Source organism: Chaetodon auriga, chromosome 13 (assembly GCF_051107435.1).
Source record: "Chaetodon auriga isolate fChaAug3 chromosome 13, fChaAug3.hap1, whole genome shotgun sequence".
Taxonomy (NCBI): domain Eukaryota; kingdom Metazoa; phylum Chordata; class Actinopteri; order Chaetodontiformes; family Chaetodontidae; genus Chaetodon; species Chaetodon auriga.
The window spans coordinates 9,124,991-9,144,210 of NC_135086.1; the positions used below are offsets into that span (position 1 = coordinate 9,124,991).

The 19,220-nt window shown below is 41.2% G+C and overlaps 1 protein-coding gene across 1 annotated transcript in view; it reads right to left on the reverse strand.

Moving 5' to 3' along the window:
* LOC143330437 (ephrin type-A receptor 6-like) overlaps nt 1-7,274 on the reverse strand; it is a 159,101-nt gene extending 151,827 nt beyond the window's left edge. Inside the window, exon 1 of the mRNA XM_076747039.1 lies at nt 6,624-7,274. Within this exon, the coding sequence (XP_076603154.1) occupies nt 6,624-6,726 (103 nt within the window). The 5' untranslated portion in view covers nt 6,727-7,274. The remainder of the gene's footprint in view (nt 1-6,623) is intronic.
* Between the last annotated feature and the right edge of the window lie 11,946 nt (nt 7,275-19,220).

The window sequence follows — 19,220 nt, forward strand, 5'->3', positions numbered from 1 at the left end:
CCATCCTCTCTCTCTGTCTCGCTCTCTCTCACCCTCTATCCCTCCATAGAGTTATCTTTCAGCGAAGCACCCACAGACCCTGCGTGGAGCTGAGGGTCCTTTGGGACTTCCGCTGCTTAGATATAAATAGAACATGAGCTGGCCAACTCATAAATATATGGAGCTCCAGTTGAATGATGACATCTCCTGTCTGGCCTACAACTATCGCAGGCCACATAAACACCTCAAAATAACTGGGCCGTAACAACAGACCCAAAGGCAGTCTCATCTGTGTTACCTCATGTAAATTAGGAGTGAGAGGAGTTTGGGTACTCAGACAACAGTGAGACTGGCTGTCTACAGTTGTGAGCATCGTTCAAACATAATGTGCAAAAGTGTGGCTCTAAAATATTCAGTATTATGGCTGATTTGGTACATTTTTTAGATATTTATAGTGCTATAAAAGGGCTGGAATTAAGCCATTTTTAGGAAAGGCCATTTTGGGCTTTGATATGTAGGTCATTAATGGTGGTGAGTCCTGAGGAGCCACAGGTGCTCATCTGAGTGGGTCCCAGGGAAATTGCGTGGGCTCCTGATAAATACTTTTGACAAATTGTAGTGTGAAACTTGTCTTTGATGCTTTATGCTTATAATTATGTATGTTAAACATTAAAAAAATATTAAATCTGTAAATACACTGCAGATACACAGCAGCTGACAGACAGGGGAGATATTATGCAGAGAAAATATTAACTTTTTATGGGTTAATAAATGTTAATGCTACTTTATAAAGGGGAAGCTAAAAAAAAAAACCAGAAGAATGCTGAGCTTTCAGGTTTCATCAGGATTCACTAATAACACCATCGAGCACGTCATGTATATGAAAGTAGTTTAAAAATATGCACCATTTACTGCATACAGCCATTAGAAACCGAGTATAATTAGCTGATAATTAGCCTGACCAGCCACCATCAGTAATCAATACAAAGACGCATTATTAGACTGTAAACCATTCATCAAACCAATAACGAAACACAGTCAGTGAATGTCAGACAACCTTATCTTACTTCAGCAGTAACCTTCTGTGGTAATGAAAAAAAAAAAAAAATACACATACAGTATTTGAATTAAAGAGAAGCTCCTGCGCCCTCCGGGGAAAGTATTTCACCAGACTCCCTTTAAGAAATATGACATTTAACTATTCCTTACACATTAACACAGAGGCATTACTCTAGAAACACAAGATTAAAGACATCATATGTCAACTGTCTTCATGTCAATTCGGCATCAATATAATCCAGAAAGATGACGTGCATTTCTGTACAAACTTTACAGACTTAGGAATGAGAGGTGAACTGTATGAAAAATTAAGATTCCTCACTTGAATACGTGCCAGTTGGTATATCAGATACACGCCGAATTAAACACAGACTCATAACACTGTTAATTCTCCACGTAGCCTCAAGGAAAAAATATGGTGCGTCCCCCGAACGTGTCAATAGCGAGTTTACAGCAGCCTTTCAGATTTTAATGCAAGACGCATACCTGTCAACATCACTGTCATTTCACACAGCTAGTCAAAAAAGTTGAGAGTTTTCAATATTTATTTGCAATTTTGTCCCGTTCCCTTTCCATTTCTTGCTTTGTGTGCTCCTTTTGCGGCATGGCACTGCGGTAAGTGGCAAGTCAGATCTCACAGCAGCTTAGAAACTCTATGTACGTTCACAGTTCGTTAACACTAAGCAAACTTTAAAACTCGATGTAAACTTTAAAATGCACATGTATTAATATTTAAACCGCAGAGTGTTTAGCTGCTTGTACTTTCACATTATGTTAATTGTTAGCAAGCGGCTTTGCTGTTAATGTTTACGGAGTGGAAGAAATCTTTCACTGCTGCTGATGTCATCTGTTTGTTTGCTGCATGTCAGGTAGTTTTTAATGAGGAAATTCTCAACTTTATTTTAAGGGGACAACAGCCAGTTCAAAACAGGACATGTCAAAGTGACCGTGTGGTAGAAGAGGCAGTATGACCACACTCCAGGGCATCCACAGCACTGGCCGTTTGGCAGTGGCATAATTCCTGTCCTGCTATAAAGGTTCAATGTGGAGATATCTGAGTATGCTATAACAGTAAATCTTTCTAACCAAGTTGCTCATAGCAGCACACTTTTTTTCTGTTGTGATAAAAGATTAATGAAACTTTTTTTTTTGCATGCAGTAGAAATGTTTGTTGTTGTTTTTTGTCTCCCAAGACTACTGTGGTTCAAAAAGTGATGCAAGCCTAAGCTCCAGACAAAAACAAAACCTTTCAATTTGCAAGCCGCATACATTCCCATTCCGGTAAACAGCAAGTCTTGTTAAACGACACACAACAACATTTGATAGAGACTTGTGAAAATTGATTTTGGTGAGTATTTCAGTGAGGATTGCACATTGTCATTTAGTGGTGTAAACAAGGTTCTGAGTCTCAAATGATGAGGGGATGATATGCTGTGAAATGGAAATCTATCCATAGCTGAAGCAACCTGACAGGCATGACAGGATTTCCAACACGTCTCCACACTCCACCAAGATCAAACATTCAACGGCATAATAAATGGCAGCAAAGCAAATCTTCAAACGTGGCTGACTAGATCTGATATAGGCTGTAAGTGTTTTTAAACGAGGGATTAGTGAAGGAAATTTTTCCCAATAATATGTGATTTTGCCATTCAGCACTTGGCCAAGTACTGCTGGTACAATGTTGAGTACGAAGCTAAAAGTGCACACAGAGTGCAGCAGCAGTGTTTGACACCATCCACATAACATTACTGACCATTTTTTAAAGCACGCCCAAAAACTGTGCAGGATGCTGCTGTTTGAGGACAGTAAATACGCAACAGTGAGCAACTCCCTGCCTTTTCAGTCTTTTTTCACTTGAAATTTAAACTTCTATCATGTGGTATTTTCATTGGCATAACATTCAGTTTCTTAAAGGCCCTGCATGCCTGGACAGGTGTTTTGAATTACTTGGGCTAATTAGACTGCTCTAATGCTCAGGCTGACGTTAGGTGGTGCTATGCTAAGGTCACCAGTCTCCATGAACCAATAAGAATGACACATAGATAGCAAACAAAGAAGAAAAGAATATTTGCGACATGTCAATCAAGCTCAGTCCGCTCACATCCAGACGGTCTTCAGCATCTAATCAGGCAAAACAAGTGAACACAACTGTGAGGGTGGACCCAGGGTCTAGAGCCCTTAACTCAAGCTAGTTTCAGGTGTCTCTAAACTGATTCACATAACATGCTGGAAAGCCTTTAAAGCAGAATCTCAGCCTGTCGTGCAATATGGTCACCAATAATATACTGAATATAGAAGTTAAGTACATGCAGTTATTTGGCGAAAATATGCAACACAACAGCATGAGCTACTTAATACCAAATCTAGTTCAAATAAATGACATTTGGCATATTTGCGTGACCATTCATGACTTCGACATTGGTTGTTTTCCTCCACAGTGAAGTGGATCTTGTACACCGGGTGGCCATAAAGCTCGCATATAATAAAACTCAACAATCATTATCTTAACACAGGAACGCCTTTGAGGAAGCCGAGCCCTTACTAAATTAACAGCCTCCAGTGGAGTCATCTCAATCTCTCTGCGTAGGGAGTTTTTGTGGAGAGAACTTTTGATACATGTAGCAGCATGTGCTCCACTTAACAGTAATAAGGTAGAAATTGAGATCAAGTGGATAAAAGTACTTTTACAGACCTACCATAGCGTACCAGTGCGTATGTAATTGTGTACACTTATGAAGAGAAATCCGAATAAAATGCATTCCCGGTGTTAAAAATTGTACCGAATTATATGTTTTGAAGCAGAAACCCACATGCATGAATACTTAAACTGATAGTGAATATACACAAAGCTCTTCCTCCTGTGTAACAAGCATCAAACGCACATGTGGCTGCAGCACACAAAGCTCACCCACAATGTGGCTTGAGAGTCAAAGGTTCAGAATTAACATATTTGTGGCTGCTCTAGGTTGGCTGATTGATTGATTTTCCTTGACAGCACACTGCCGGTGAATATCTCCCTCATCTACAGCGCTGATGGTGATCTTGAAGCTCTGCGGCCGGTACCAAAAGCTCTAATCAACCTTCCACATGAATCAATGCAAAGAGTTGCGCTATTTTGATGATGATTTCATAGCTTGACCCTGTTGAGCTTTGGCTTCAAACTTCCAAAGATCAAACAGAGTCTCAGCGAGATGCGTTAGTCCAACAAAACATTCACATGCAGCGCCTTCACTTTGCAAATCCATTTTCCGCGGATGGATTGCTTGCTTGATTTTTCAAGCCTGAATCTATCTGTCAGGGAAAAAAAAGCAGTTTAAACAATGTCAGATGTATGAAACAAAGACATCATTTCCAAATTTACTGGGTACAAGCAATCTTCTGCTCAGGAAAATTCTACATCATAAGAAATCCGGTCGGTAAATGAGATTTGTGAATGTTCATTAAAATAAATATAGCTGCTGCCGACTTCACAAGGAAGGGAAATGAGGAAAAAAATGAATAAAAGTAAAGATTATGAGAAGAGATCTGTTGATGGGGAAACCATGCTTGTTCAAACCTGGCAGTGAGTGAGTGGAGCTGTGTTAATAACTGTCTGCAGTCCCAGTTGGGTTGATGTGAGGGATTGTCTGATATGTTGCTTTGAGAGGAGGCACACAGGCGAGTGGCAAAAGGTGATTGGTTTTTATTGTTCTCCTAACAGCCGACATCTCGCCCAATTTTGTTTGTGAAATCCCCAATCTTTGGAGTTGTGTTTGTCTGTGGTTAGAAACTCTGTGTAATGGTGCTGGGTTTTGTCCCCAGCCTTCCTACATAACACAGTGTGTACTGCAGCTGAGCAGGAAAAACAGTCTTTTGCATTTCATAGTCACGGGGTGGCTGGATCTCAATATAAATTGGGAGGAAAAGTTGGATCAGACACTTGCATTCATTCTTATGCGCAATTCAGAGTCTCCTCAATTACCATACAAACCCAACACTGAGGCTGTGAAGCCACTGAGGCACCGCATACAGCAGAAAATTAATTTGGCAAATATGAAAGTAACATATTGAGAAAAGTGCGATGTGGTAAGGTGAGAAACATTTCTGCCTCAGCACCTAACGAGAAGCTTTTCTTTGTCATCTGAGTTATTATCAGTTTTCCCATTCTGAGCTGCACCGCTCTGTGGTAGACAAGGACCGCAATTGTGCTGCTGAGGTCCCAGACCAGTCAATATGAAAGACAAAAGTACAATAGAAAGCAGACATCAGTTCAATCATTCAATCTGTGGCAGAGAAAAACACAGAGTGAGGCAGTTATGTAGCAGCTGTCTGGGAGAACAGGGAGTAGCATCGCTCTTATTGAACTGAGAGAACAATAAAATATAACCTGGGGGGCAGATCCCACTGTGTCCCACACAATCAATAAGACTATTTTAAACCTCAGTGATGCTGCGTGTGTGCGTTTGTGTGTGCACGTGGAGCACGCAGGTACGCACACACACGAGAGCGCGTGGCCATGCCCACACACATGCACAGTCGTGGATCATATAAAAGACAGGTGGACTGCAAGCTCATGCAAAAAGGTGCAGGAGTGTTTCCCTGTGTGCAATGACACACACACACACACACTACCCACAGCACACACAGAAGCACACAGCATGAAACAGATGTGTGCTCTTGTACACAGCAGAGAACCTTTTACTGCATGTGTCTAAAACTGTACCGCAACACCCACAGCACACAAGCGCACATGCAACTCTGCACTCACACACACTGTCAAGCAGACGCACACACATTCTCACACTGTCACCCACTTAATGATTCAATCTGTGGCTGCTCTACTGTCTGCTCTGTCTGTCTGTCTGTCTGTCTGTGTGTGTGTGTGTGAGTGTGAGTGTGATATAGGATGTGTAATTAAAGCAGCCTCAGGGTTGTCATTGCAGCAGCTGATTTCCATAAAAACTGCATTTCATTTCATTATCTGATTCGGTGTTTGGATAAAAACTGAGCTCAGGCAATCCATTGAACTCTGAGAGGGGAAATACTAAACTTTAAATCTCAATCTGGATTCTGTCATGGTGCATTTCTGTGCAAACAGAATATTTAATTCAAGATGATTAACGTGAATACAAGTAATGACTTGAACAGAAATTTATGAACAGAAATATACAGCAATTATATTTATTACCTAAGTGGGTTTTCTTCATATCCTGGACCACCTTTTTATTTTTATTTTTATTCCACTAATGAAACACAGGATTGCTAAAGACAAAGCCAAACGAGTGATTCTGTATCTGATATTCCAAACTTTTTAATTTTAGCGGACCTCATGCATGAATGCCAGCAGTGAAGGACCTTTTTTTTAATAATAATGTGCCGGCATGATATCACTTTATTGATTTACTGCAACTACTTATGTTTGTGGGGTTTCTTACTTTATCGGTTCTTACAGCAATAACAGTGCTGTGTGCATCTTTGACAGTGCCCATCCTGAACATGTTTGAAATGAGGGAATAAGTGCAAAAGAACTGCAACAGTAAATATACTGTCATAGAGACATTGAGGACGAACAAATTATCTCAGGAGCGGCTCAGGAAACTCACCTTGGTTGCACTGGCTGAAGCGAGTGAGGACAATTCCAAGAAAGAGTGAAACGAGGAAAAATCTGTTTCCAGAACTCATGTCTGCGCCAACATCGAGCTTCATCTGAGGTACTAGCCGAGAGGTAACGTGGTCTGAGAAAAGCGCGGCTGGATCCTCTAAATCGCACCGATCCACTGGTCCCGGTCCTTACATTTGGTCCCAGTTGAAGAGAACTGCCGGCTGACGGAACAAGAGGAGATCCATCCCCTTACCTGAAGGCAGCGGCGACGATTGCGCAGAACGGAGAGATTTTGGATAAAGTGGCGAAATAATATAGATTGAAATCAAATTTTTCAGACAGGGTGAGAAACACCTTGCGCCTAACAACTTTGAAGAGCTCCCATGGACTTCAGTCAGCGATACTGCCTTGTTTCAAAGCTACACTAAAATGCTCTCATCACTCTGGTGCGTCTCCGTAGCGCACGGAGTCAGCGTGTCAGACTCTAGAAATCCTGCTGTTGGCACCACAGTGTGGTTCGGACTACCTCCCCCCCTGTCTCCAGCCCGGTCCGCCGCAGCAGCGAGATGAGGACTGCGAGCAGAGAAATGACTGGGATGCAGCGGAGAAGAAACTGAAGCGGCGGATATAGAGGGAGACTGTGCGCATCTGTGCAGGATGCTCGGCACTAGAGGGGGTTAGCTGACAAGGCAATGGCGTGTGTGCGTGTGTGTATGTGTGTTATCTCATTGGTTCAAGTGCAGGGCTTCCCAAATTTTTCCACAAGGACCTCTAAACGGTAAAATAGACCCGTGTCCCTGCGTGATACGATTTATGACCCGCTGAACCTCATCTGAGAGGAGATTCTGTTAGAAACTGTTTTTATATAATGGTAAATATTACGAGGATTGCAAAAGATGACGCATCTTTGAATAAAATAATAACTCTAAATACATTTAAACTGTACTTGCTGGCGATCGCTTTGAAACCAATGAACCACGAAACTTCTAAAAAGTGAACAGATTCATTTACTCTTGTTTTTAGATTTGAGTTTGACACAATGTGTCTATTCGAAAACAGATTTACACATCAGACGACATAAATTAAGTGGATCTACTGCAATACTTTGTGACCTATAGCCACACTTTCAGCCTGCTACACCTTAGTTTTAATTAGCCAATCCGAACTGTGGCAATGATGACATATGGAGATAAATTCTGCGGCCATAGAAAGTGAATAATCGATAAAAGAAATTGGCCGCTTTATGATTTATGGGGCTATGGGCACAATTTTTGATTCACAGTCCTCACAGAAGTCCTTACATCAAGTCATAATGCACAGATTTGATGACACCTTGTGATCACTGGATCTCATGTAATTGTATTTCTAAATCCAGGGAGTATAATGATATTGACCCTTGAAAGCTCCTCCAACATTTTGAGAGCAGCGCTGTTTATCTTGACTATGGACAAAAAGTTAGATGTCACAGATCGTAACTAGACGTGGAATACTCGTCTCATGTTGAGCGTGTCTCTACAACAAACTTTGTCTCAGAGGAAATGTAGCTTCACATCCACCCATTTGCAGTGCAACAGTGAGCTGCGCCGCTTGCCAAGCCGCCAATGTCAGCCAAGATTAGGGAAGGTCTTCCTCTCATCTTCATGGACGTCTCATCGAGTGAGCAAGCAAACCCTCCCCAACCTGACCGGGTTAAACAAAGCGCCGCTGGCTGCTGTGATGAGACCCAGTCAATCAGGACACAGGAACAGCTTCCTGTCAGCGTAGAGGAGGTAAATACATCAACATCACAATCTGTCACCACCACTTAGCTCCCAGCCAATCACCAAACAATTCAGAGGCACTGCCAACTGACTACTGACTTTGTGCGGCGCAACGTGCAAACACACTGGAGGACGGAGGGTTCTAGAGTAGAATATACTGACCACAGCGGCTTGTTGTAGCTGGAGGGAGGCTGCACACTCTACAGAAATGGATCAAGCTGTTAACGTCACTGTGCAGATGTATTGCAGCTATAAATAGATGGATAAATGTTGTGGTGCCTCTTAGCGAGCTGTAGATTTGTCATTGATGGGGACATAGAGTTAAATATTCGAGGCACTTTCACACGATGCTGTTATACCTCAAACGCAATATATTTTGATGGAAATGGTTGGCTTTTGGCCTGAAATTCTTCATTTTCACTATATTTTGTCTGTGGTTTATGGCTTCTTTTAGTGGCCACTTTGATTACTATTCCCAATACAAACACATGATGTACTACTACTGTACTTCTTGTGCCATTAGTAGTAATACTACTACAAAAAAATGCAAAGTACAACATATTGCAGGTGACTTAAATCATGTCTCATCCCCGTAGAGGGTGATGACTGAGAATAATGATCAAAGAGGGCAAAGTGTTGAGAAGAGGTCCTCTGCTGCCACCCCCCTGCAATGATTTGGTTTCCTTTGCTGTAATGCTGGTCAATGAGGTGTGACTGTAGTGTATAGGGGGCCTAACTGTGAGCTATGATTCCCCGTGTCCAGAGAGAACAAGCTCCGTCCATCTGTACTCATCACAAGCAAAGAGATGGAATGAGACCACATCAGCACATCTGACAGAGACAATGAGACTTTATAGTGCTAATGGCTTCACTAATGTCCTGTTCACAATGAAGTACCGGCCCATACAGAACAGCCCCACACGTGGAGTGAATCCAAACTGTTAAAAATGTAGGCCTAAAGGAAATTTTCACCCCAATGCCTTTCAATACTGTTGATTCTGGGATCATTACAGCATGTTGTTTGGAGGCGTATTTAACAAGCATAGCTTTAGGGATGGCAGTGTTGGTGTATAGGCCAGTTGGTCGGTACTGACATTCACATTCCCCAAAGGGTGAATCCCAGTGACTTTGGTAATCCCCTGATTTTTCATCGAGTGCCACAGATGGTCAAAGTTTTCACTTATGAAGTGAAACATCATATTACCCCTGCATCCCCCAGATGGATTGGCACAGCATTTTGTACAGATATTCGTTATTCCCAGCTGATGAGTCTCAGTGCCTTGGGTGATCCCCTACCATTCCCATAGCACCACTGTGAGGTTGAAGTTTGTAGTTCTAATTAAAATATCTTCACAACTATTGCTATGACATTTGGTAAAGACATTCACGTTCCCCTCTGGATGAATTCCAGTAACTTCGTCGTACCCCTGACTTTTCATCAACCATCATCACCATTTTCATTTGTCCAGTAGTTTGGTTTATGACCAAAAGTCTGCAAAGCTAAAAAAAAAAAAAAAAAAAGCAGCCCCATTAGCCTCAGCTGTCAACATTAGCATGTTAGCATTGTCACTTTGAGCATTTCAGTGTGCTGATTTTGGCTCAAAGCGCCGCTGATCTTCAGTACAGCCTCACAGAGCCAGCAGCCTGGCAATGGACTCTGGATCTGAAACTTAATTGTCAGTAAATGATAAACATCATGTTTTGGTGCCTTTTGTACTTACTCCCACAAAGCAACACATTACTGTAATTCCACTGCTTTCCAGGGTAACTAAAGTCACAGTCATATAGCAGATGTAACTGAAAAACTACATGTTTGAGGTTGATGCTGACTGGTTATAGTGACTAGTATGTTCAGGGCATAAACATGTTCTTAATAAATGTTAAAAATGAGGTGACAAAAGTTGTTCTTGAACTTAGATTTATTCTCAACAGTGTCTGGGGGGACTTTCTGTAAATTCTGCAATGAAACCTGCATCATAGTGAAGAGAGCTGCTCATACACCTGTAAGAATTTAATTAGTCCGGGTTTTAATAAAGAGTCTGAGCTCTTTAAGGGAGCACTGGTAAGAATGAAATTTCTAGCAAGAATACAATTCAGCAGGAATCCATATACATTTTTATAGTCTAACAGAAAAATGGTCCAATTTAAGAATAGGGAATAACCTTGCTGAATATTAACAGTATTGGTATTCAGCTTCAAAAGCCCAATTTAGTCAAACTCTTGTTGATGGAGTCCAAGCCAAGTGAAGGTACAGTAATTAAACTGGCTGTGAAGTTGTGCTGCCTAAGGACTAATGGAGCACTTGAACAGGATTGGTCTGTGTTGACAAAATACAGATCGAGCTGTGAATCTCTGTAGTACCTACTGACTGCTCCAGTGTGACAATTAAAGAAAAGAGACAAGGCGATATAGAGTCAGTTTTGCTCATTAGATGTGTATATATACAATTTATAGACATTCACTCTGCCATGCTTTAGTCAAGTTTTAGCATTTTTTTTTTTGCATAGTGAGAGAAACATGACACCTCATCCCTCCTCAATAAATGTCTGAGACTCAAAGGGTTTGCACTGCAACAGTAAATTCATTTTCCTGTTCTTGATTATTGCATTGGCCCTGAAGGAACACTCTGTTATCTGTGTAAAGCTTCATTCTGTTGCCCAAGGCGAGGATGACATTGAATATTTTCAAATGGCATAACACAAAACGGTGACAGTGGAAAAAAAAACAATTCCCCAAAAACAAACCGTGATTACAGCGCTTCAAAATTGCCTGCAGCAATTTACAGTGTGCCCCGTCTTCCAATTTGTTTCTCAAAATCAAGCTCAGCTTTTGATTCACATGATGAGTCTGTATGGAGCTGTCTGTCTCGTAAACACAGGCCCCTGAGGGTGGAGCACAGTGGAGACCCTCAACTGACACATGTGCAGGCGTGGTGTGGGCGCACTGTCAATGTATTGTCACATGGGCAAAAAAGACAATAGCTCCATTACCATTAAGGTAAAAATAAAGTCTCGGGTAGAACGAGGTAATCCTGCACGAACTGATTCTTTTGGTCACTTTGGAGCAGTGGAAACAAGTTGTGTTCCCCACACTGACATATCATCACCTTTTAAATTGATATAGTGACCTTGTTAACAAAACATAACATTACCATTCATCTGGAGCCGTGTTTTGTGGACACATGGTAAATGTGAGTCCAATATTCATTCTCCTTTTAGGCTTTTGTCACTACCAGCTACTGAGGGAAATAGCTCGCTCTTTATCTCCTAAATGTTCCACCTGTTTTTAGAGCTTTTCCACTGAACACAGCTGCCTGCTGTGACCAAAAACAAAGCTAGATGAAATTCAATATGAAGCGCCGTAAAGCCGAGGGGAGCTGCAGGTTCAGGTGATAATAACCTGTAGGTTCATTACAACGAGGGGCCCCTTTCACACTGTCTCATTGTTTTCACATTGTCGTTTAATTCATTGTTATTGTAAGGATATTGATTATAGAACTTTTAATAACTTGGAAAACACAAACAAATCAACAAAAACAAGAGGCCCTTTAGCAGGCGGCAGCCAAGCGCTCTACAGTAACACGTGCTATGCATCTCATCAGCGCACATGCAAACTACTTGGTGTTAAGTTGTGTCAAGCTCCAGGGTCCAGATCATAGTTTTAAGAGAACTAGAGGCCTTTTATGGGAGCTTTAACAGAGGAGCTTGCATGATAAAAAAAAAAATCCAGGAGGGCCAGTGAAAGCTGGGGCCACCAGCCTGCTGCGACCTGGAGGCTGTTCACAAAAAGAAATTTCACTTGATATAAATGTACTGTTGTGTTTGCTGGGACTCTAGTGTGGACTCCTGCTCCATGATCCCCTCAACAAAGGGAGAGGAATCGCTGTCAGGTATTCAACTGTGGTCACTGCCAGGCATGAATTTTGGTCCACAACCCATTTGCCCGATGTGTCAGGATTTGAATGTAAGTCTGTATGATGATGGTCAGCATTTAGAAACAGTGCAACTTTGTAAAGAAAACTTTTTAAAGACAGCTGCTAACTCAAGCTAACATGACACACTGAATGCTAGAGAGGAATGGTGATTAGTGGCACAAATAACACTAACCGGGGCCACTTTAATGTTAGTTGTATTTCCAAGTGTTGAGAAATGACCTACTGGACTGTATGCCAGCACAATATGACAGACACTAAACTATGCATGTTTTGGTTGCACCTTGTCCTCCCACTGTGTAGAGTCAGCGCTGACTTATGAGCTTGTATCAAGGAGCAACAATGTGTATGTCTAAAATCTGTGGAAAAAGATAAAACGGCTTGTAGTGCAGCATGAAGCTGGAATCTTTCCCAGTTAATTTCATCTATAGCTTTAGCCAAGCCTGTAAATCATGCCAGCATCTCAGAAAAACTAAACATGAAGGACTTTATGTCTCGCTTTTTTCCGGTAAACCATTTCCCGCCGGATGTTCGGTATGTTTTGTTGGTAGCATTGTACACAGAAACTGAAACAAACTGAGTTTCATACTTAAATTTATTATGCAGACAGCTCAAACTGAATTTGGATATTCAGTCGGACAACTGAGGACCTGTCTACATCAGTTTCAAATGAAAAAGAGCCCTACTTACAGAAACTCCAATCTCATTAACAGATAATCTGTATAATGTCACAGTCCAGAACACATCAATTGATAAGTGACTTACTCAGTTCCTGTGGCCCCACTATGACATTTCTATCCTGTATTCATCTCAAATTAGTGCGTTCACAGTAATGAGTAAACATGCAGCCTAGTCTTGATTAAACCTCAATACGTGTCTTACATGTTAAATGTTATACTGTCCACAGTGAAATATATCTTCCTCAGGTCTCTGTCCTTGTTAGGACATTTGGTCCTCATAAAAAAAAAAAAAAATCCAAGTACAAGAGCACAAACCCTCCTACCGACCAGTTTTTCCCAGAATGACTTGTAGTGTCTATCTTACTGCACACAGACATGCACACTCTCATACACACTTGTGCAACACCTCTGAGGTTGCCCACCTCCCTGGCTGCCTAATGGGCCATAGGCTCTAATCTGGATGGCCACGGTGCTCAGGAGAATGAACAGAGCAAATAGAGAGAGCAGCTCATCAGGCCCGAGAGCCGGTGTGTCGGTAACCCCAGCTGTTAAAGAGACATCCGCCCATCTTTCAGAGATGAGGGAAGGAAACGGGAAGCCTTCACAGGCCGGGGTAATTTCCAGGGACTGACAGCAGATAGTTTCTCATAAACCTTTTTTTTTCCCCCCAACCTCCATAATGTCCATTCAGCTATTCAAAAGGCTTTGTTTCTCTTCTCTGTCTCCTGGCTTTACTTATTATTTCTAGATTTATTACTAGCGTATTTTCCCCCTTACATAACCAATAAGAAAAAACAAACAAACAATTAGTTATGAATTGCAATAGATACTTAATAATTTATAAATGTATTTCACATCTGTAACAGAAATTAACAGTTGAACAGTATTTATTCAAATGCAAGCAATAAAGACACTTCTAATGTGCTTCTCTGCTCTTCAGACTTCAGATAAAAGGGATGGAACAACATAGCAAACCCTTGCGTACACCATTGCACACTGATTTGCATAATCTCCCATAATTCCTGCACATTTCCTTTCATTAAAGGAGTTTTGAAAGGTGTCTGGGAACAAAATCCATCTCTGTTTTCCATTGTTTCTAAATGTGATATTCTCTAGTAGAAACAGATTATAATTTGCTCACTCAGCAGAGTGCCATCAGCGAGCCACCCGTCTGAATGCTTATTCAACAAAACAATGTGTGGTACTCAGCCAATCATGTTCACAGTCCAAATACAAAATGTATTCCAAATGGAAATGAGGGTGTTGATAATAATCATGAAGCGTAATAAACATCATTATCACCCGCTGCACCTTTTTTGGGATGAGTGTTTCTGTTACTTTTCAGACAGGTTCTGTAATTAGAGTCAGCAGTGATGCAAGATGGCATTCGACGACTTGGCAGTTCCTGAAACCTGCCCCTGAACCCAACCCACCCTCAACCCTAAAATTTCCATTAGTAATTGACAAATGGATGGATTAATGGTGTATAAAATGACCCATCCATCACAGGGGCTAAATGGGGTGAGAGAGCACCACGCTGTCAGACATGGCTTTTTAGAGCCTGGTTCTCATGACCTCTGTGGAACTGGATACAGCAGCGCTTGTCTTTATTTCTCCTGCTGTAAAAGAACTGTTTCAGCTGAAAAAAGACATTAATCTGCTGTTAGCAAATGTGAGGTGATTAAATAGTACTAAAAACAATACTGAGCACTGATGGAGCTGAAGCAGGTAACTGAAGATACTCTTCTGACGTGCAAGCAAAAAGGTAAACTATCACAGAACAAATAAATAAATGGTTCCAAAAGTCTGCATAATATTTATACCTGTCGTGAATCTAACTCTCTGTGGGTGTAAAGGATTTGCCAAGTGGTTGAGGGAAAACGCACACAGGCTGGAGTCATTTTCAGCCAGCGCATGTTCTCTGTGGAGTTTAACACAGACTGTCAATCCTCCACTTTCTGTTTGGCAGTTTGGACCCATGACCAGCAGGTAATATGGATAGGAGCTCATGCAAATAAGCATTTTGGTGCCCTGTAGTTATTTGGTTAAATGAAGTGATTGATAACAGTATTCATGCTGAAATGACCACAAATAACTACCGTTAGCAGGATAGCATGCAAAACTCAATGTCAAGTCAATGTTATGTATAAAGGATGGAATCACAAATCAAAATTTGCCTCAGGAGGCTTTATAATATGACACCCTCTGTCCTTAGATGCCATGTGGTCAATCTGCTAACTAAGCTTCAGGCTTTAAGATACATAATGCAAAGAAGACTGCGGCAGTGACGGTTAGCCTAACTGCACAAGTAGAACTACAACAGCTGTACATTGCCAGTGTGCAGCCTTTATTTAGTGCTTATAACACCAACTTTTTGAATTCTGAACTAATATTTACCACAAATGCAAGATTGCTCTTTGTTTATTCAGTGATTACTAACTACTAACTTGTGCTGGCAGCCATTTAAATGAGTTTGTGCCCAAACAGTGACTGCAACTGTTGATTCAGACATGAATCAAATTAACTCAAATTAAAAGAAAAGCTTTGGTGGCATATAATCTGTTTGCGTGCTCGATCGTTGGATTATCTTTTCTAAGCACTCTGTGACCTTCTGATTTAGAAAAAACACTCAGCAGATGATTTGATTCTGGGGAAGTGAATACAGTATCTTGCTCATGCTGCTGTAAGGTGTGACAAATAAATATTGGCGAGTCTTTATCATCCAGACATGTGGTATCAGTACCTTTACATCAGGGCTGTGATGCGATGCATTGTGGGAGAGTTTCTTGGGCCTTTTGAGATGCCTGTCTATTCCCGTAAACCTTTTTTTTCTTTAAAGCAAAACTCAAATAACCTGAGGGATTACAAGGACCCACCCAACTCAGTTAAATCAATGGCGTGAGGGAGATAAACAATGACAAGGCAAAATTCATGCACAGGTGCAAGCTTGTGTGTGTTCATGTGTCTCTGTGTGTGAAGTGAAAGGCTCCACTAATAGTTAAGTGCTACAGCCTGATAAATAATGTAGCAACAGCGTGTATGTGCTGCTGCCTGCCTCCTCCCCCATCACTGGACAGCAGGAACCACAGCAACTGTGACAAATATATATATATATATATATAGACATCACATAATCACACCATGGGCACAGCAGAATAACCATAGTAAACTAAGTGAAACAAACATGCATCTAAAAATACACTGATGTTTCTGACTCATCACTATTGTAGGTTTTTGCATGTATTTGTTGATGTTTTGCAGTAATTTTCGAGCTGATGTTTCATTTCCATGCGTGGACCAGTGCAAGGGACCTTTTTATTCATCTGTAAAACTTCTTATATAAGGAATGGGTTATTTCAGAGGATGGAAGAAAGCAGTCAGACCTGAAGAGCTGTCTCATTAGGCTAATGCATCATGCGCGAGGAAAACAAGATACTTGTAGATAACTTCACTGAGAAGGAAGATCAACATCACACCGCATAAAATCTTTTAAGCTACTTAAATACACCTCTCACCGGGGGAGCGCTAATTGAGAGCAGTGGCAGAATTTCTGTGTGACCTTTGAGTCTGAGTGATTTTGATAAGAGGACTTCACTCCTGCTCTTATTAAATCTTTCGGAAGTTTTGTCCTCAACATGTCTGAACTTAAAGTGATCTGTTCACTTCATGAACAGGAAACATGAGGAAACAAATCTGTATACAGTTAGAGGACTCTGGGTATCGCTGCAAGAGTGCAAATACAGGGAAGAGTGTAACAGAGCGGGGTCAGAGGTGACATCAGCAAAACTCTCCTCTGCAAAAGTAAGGACCCCACATGGAATAGCTACTTTTATTATAAATAGAGTATTTGCACTTCAAATGCTGTCAGTTAGGCCTTAAAAACATCCTCAGTGAGCAACAAAGAGAGTTCCTGGTTTGTGTTTGATAAAATCTTACCTTAAGAGGCCAATTTGAAAGTTTTTTTTTAAATCACATTTCACTTACATACAAGCAATTAATATATTTACCTTGTGAGAAATAAAAAATTGTCACTTTTTTAAGCTCACCATTATTTTTGTTTATCCATTTTTATACTGATATGGGCCTGTGAGTCTGAGATAAAGTTGAATTTAAGTTGAACTGCAGATGACACATGCTGCATACACAACACACACCTGCACAGCGTGACCGCAGACGTAACATGGAGTGAAGGTTTTAAAGTCTATACTGACAGCGGTCAATATCAATTAACGTTACTGCCAGTATCTGATATCTGATGTCCTGGTCGACAAAGACAAAACACATGAGCGTACGGATTTATACTGTCGGAGCAGAAACGATTGTATTATTGACAGAACAGTATTGATTAGAGATTAAGACACCTTGAGGCTGCAATATGTAATATGAATGGAAAACCGTTCGAGGCACTGCGTGAGCGTGCTAACACTGGTCGAATGTCAGAATATTCTGTATGATATCTTTGTGGTAGCGTTCGAGAAGATGACCTGACATACAAGATTAAATGCAATCAACCCTCTGAAAATATACATTTTTTTTTAAAGCCACTAAGTTAGTTTTCTTCAAAATACAGATGATTTAGACTTCTTCTTCCAAAAATCTCCCAAAAAGTTAATAACGTGCTGTTGCTCATGAAGGTCACTACCTTTCAGTTCAACCTTTACAGCACCATTACCACACAAAAAAGCAAAACATGAGCAGCCTCTTGGCCTGCTACACACAAGTAACTAATTACCAAATATCCTCAGAGTGATTCTCTCTCATACATGAACAGAAGTCTCATCATCATAATTCAAATATCACAACTTTCCAATCCATGTCGTGTTATAGGATTCGCAGAGTCCTCCTAGGTGAGGCGATGCATCTGACTTTTCAAGTTTTAACTCCACAATCCAGCAAGTATCTCTCTTTCTAAGAGGGCAAAAGTATTGTGGTGTTTTCACAGAAGCTGGCAGAACGTTAACATCTGAGGACCAACATTGCATACTTAATCTGTCATCAGTTGGAGTCATTACCATCCCTTTGTCCATTTCACAGTTTCTATGTTTCCCAGTCCCCCCGCTTCACACCGACTGAACAAGAGAGTGAATAATTAGCTTGAGCTATTTTCTTCATGTTAGCATTATAGCAGCTGACATGGTAATTGCAGCCTTTCAGAGAGGGGGAGAGTGTACAGAGAAGAGTGTAGCTACTCAGAAAGCTACTGCCTTATTTAAGACCTCTTCACTTGCCTCAAGTCGAGCTCTCTGTCAGCAGCTGTCACACCATAATCACCCTCACACAGCTGCTCGCACATGCACACGCACACACACACACACACACACACACACACACACACACACAAATGCACGTACAACCAAATAATAGTCCCAATCACACTTTTTCTTTAATTTCAAAGCTAATTTTGTTGTTTTTGTTTGAAGATAATGCGATCGGATAATACAACATCAGCTACATCCACTGTGCAGTCTATTTCATCCCATTTCTAACCTTGTGAAGCACTCTGAAGTTTTGGAACAGATTACAGATAGCGTAGTGCCAGGGACAGTTGCTGAGCCCAAGGCATATTCCTATAATTAGTGCCATAATAGATAACCACAGTCTGTACTCTTCATTTCTCCACACCCTGCGGCTGTAGTGATGAAGCTGTTACCACTTCAATTAGACCAGTGATAACACAAAGCAGTCTTTTCACACTGCTATCCTACATTCTGGGCCACTGTTTATGCTTTATGAGCAACGCTGTGAAATCTGGCTTTTGCCATGAATTTCCTGAGGTTCAACACATCATAAATGTTCATATTTTAGCACAGCTCAGCGCACGTAGTTTTCACTGGTTAAGTTAATTGCCAGTTAACAATCAATTTGGAGCTAAAGTAGCATTTATCAACTCCCGGATATACAAAGTCCTGAATGAGGCGAGACAGCGGCATTGTTCAAGCCACTCTGCCTTTTGTGCAGTGCTTCACCGTGGACTGACAGTGTTGTCAAACTATCAGACACAGTTGCTCAGTCCGTTGCAGGCATCAGAAAGAGCAGCACTCTGAAGTGATGGCTTTGATTTGTTCCGCAGCAGCAGGCTTCCCTCAGCACCACACTTTGAGATAAAACAGTAAGTATGGCTGCTTACGAATAGCAAATATGCAAACTTGACCTTTTCGCCTGACAAAATTGATTAATTGGAGGTCTGCATGGATGCATTTGATGAGAGCAGCCAAGAAGAATCATAG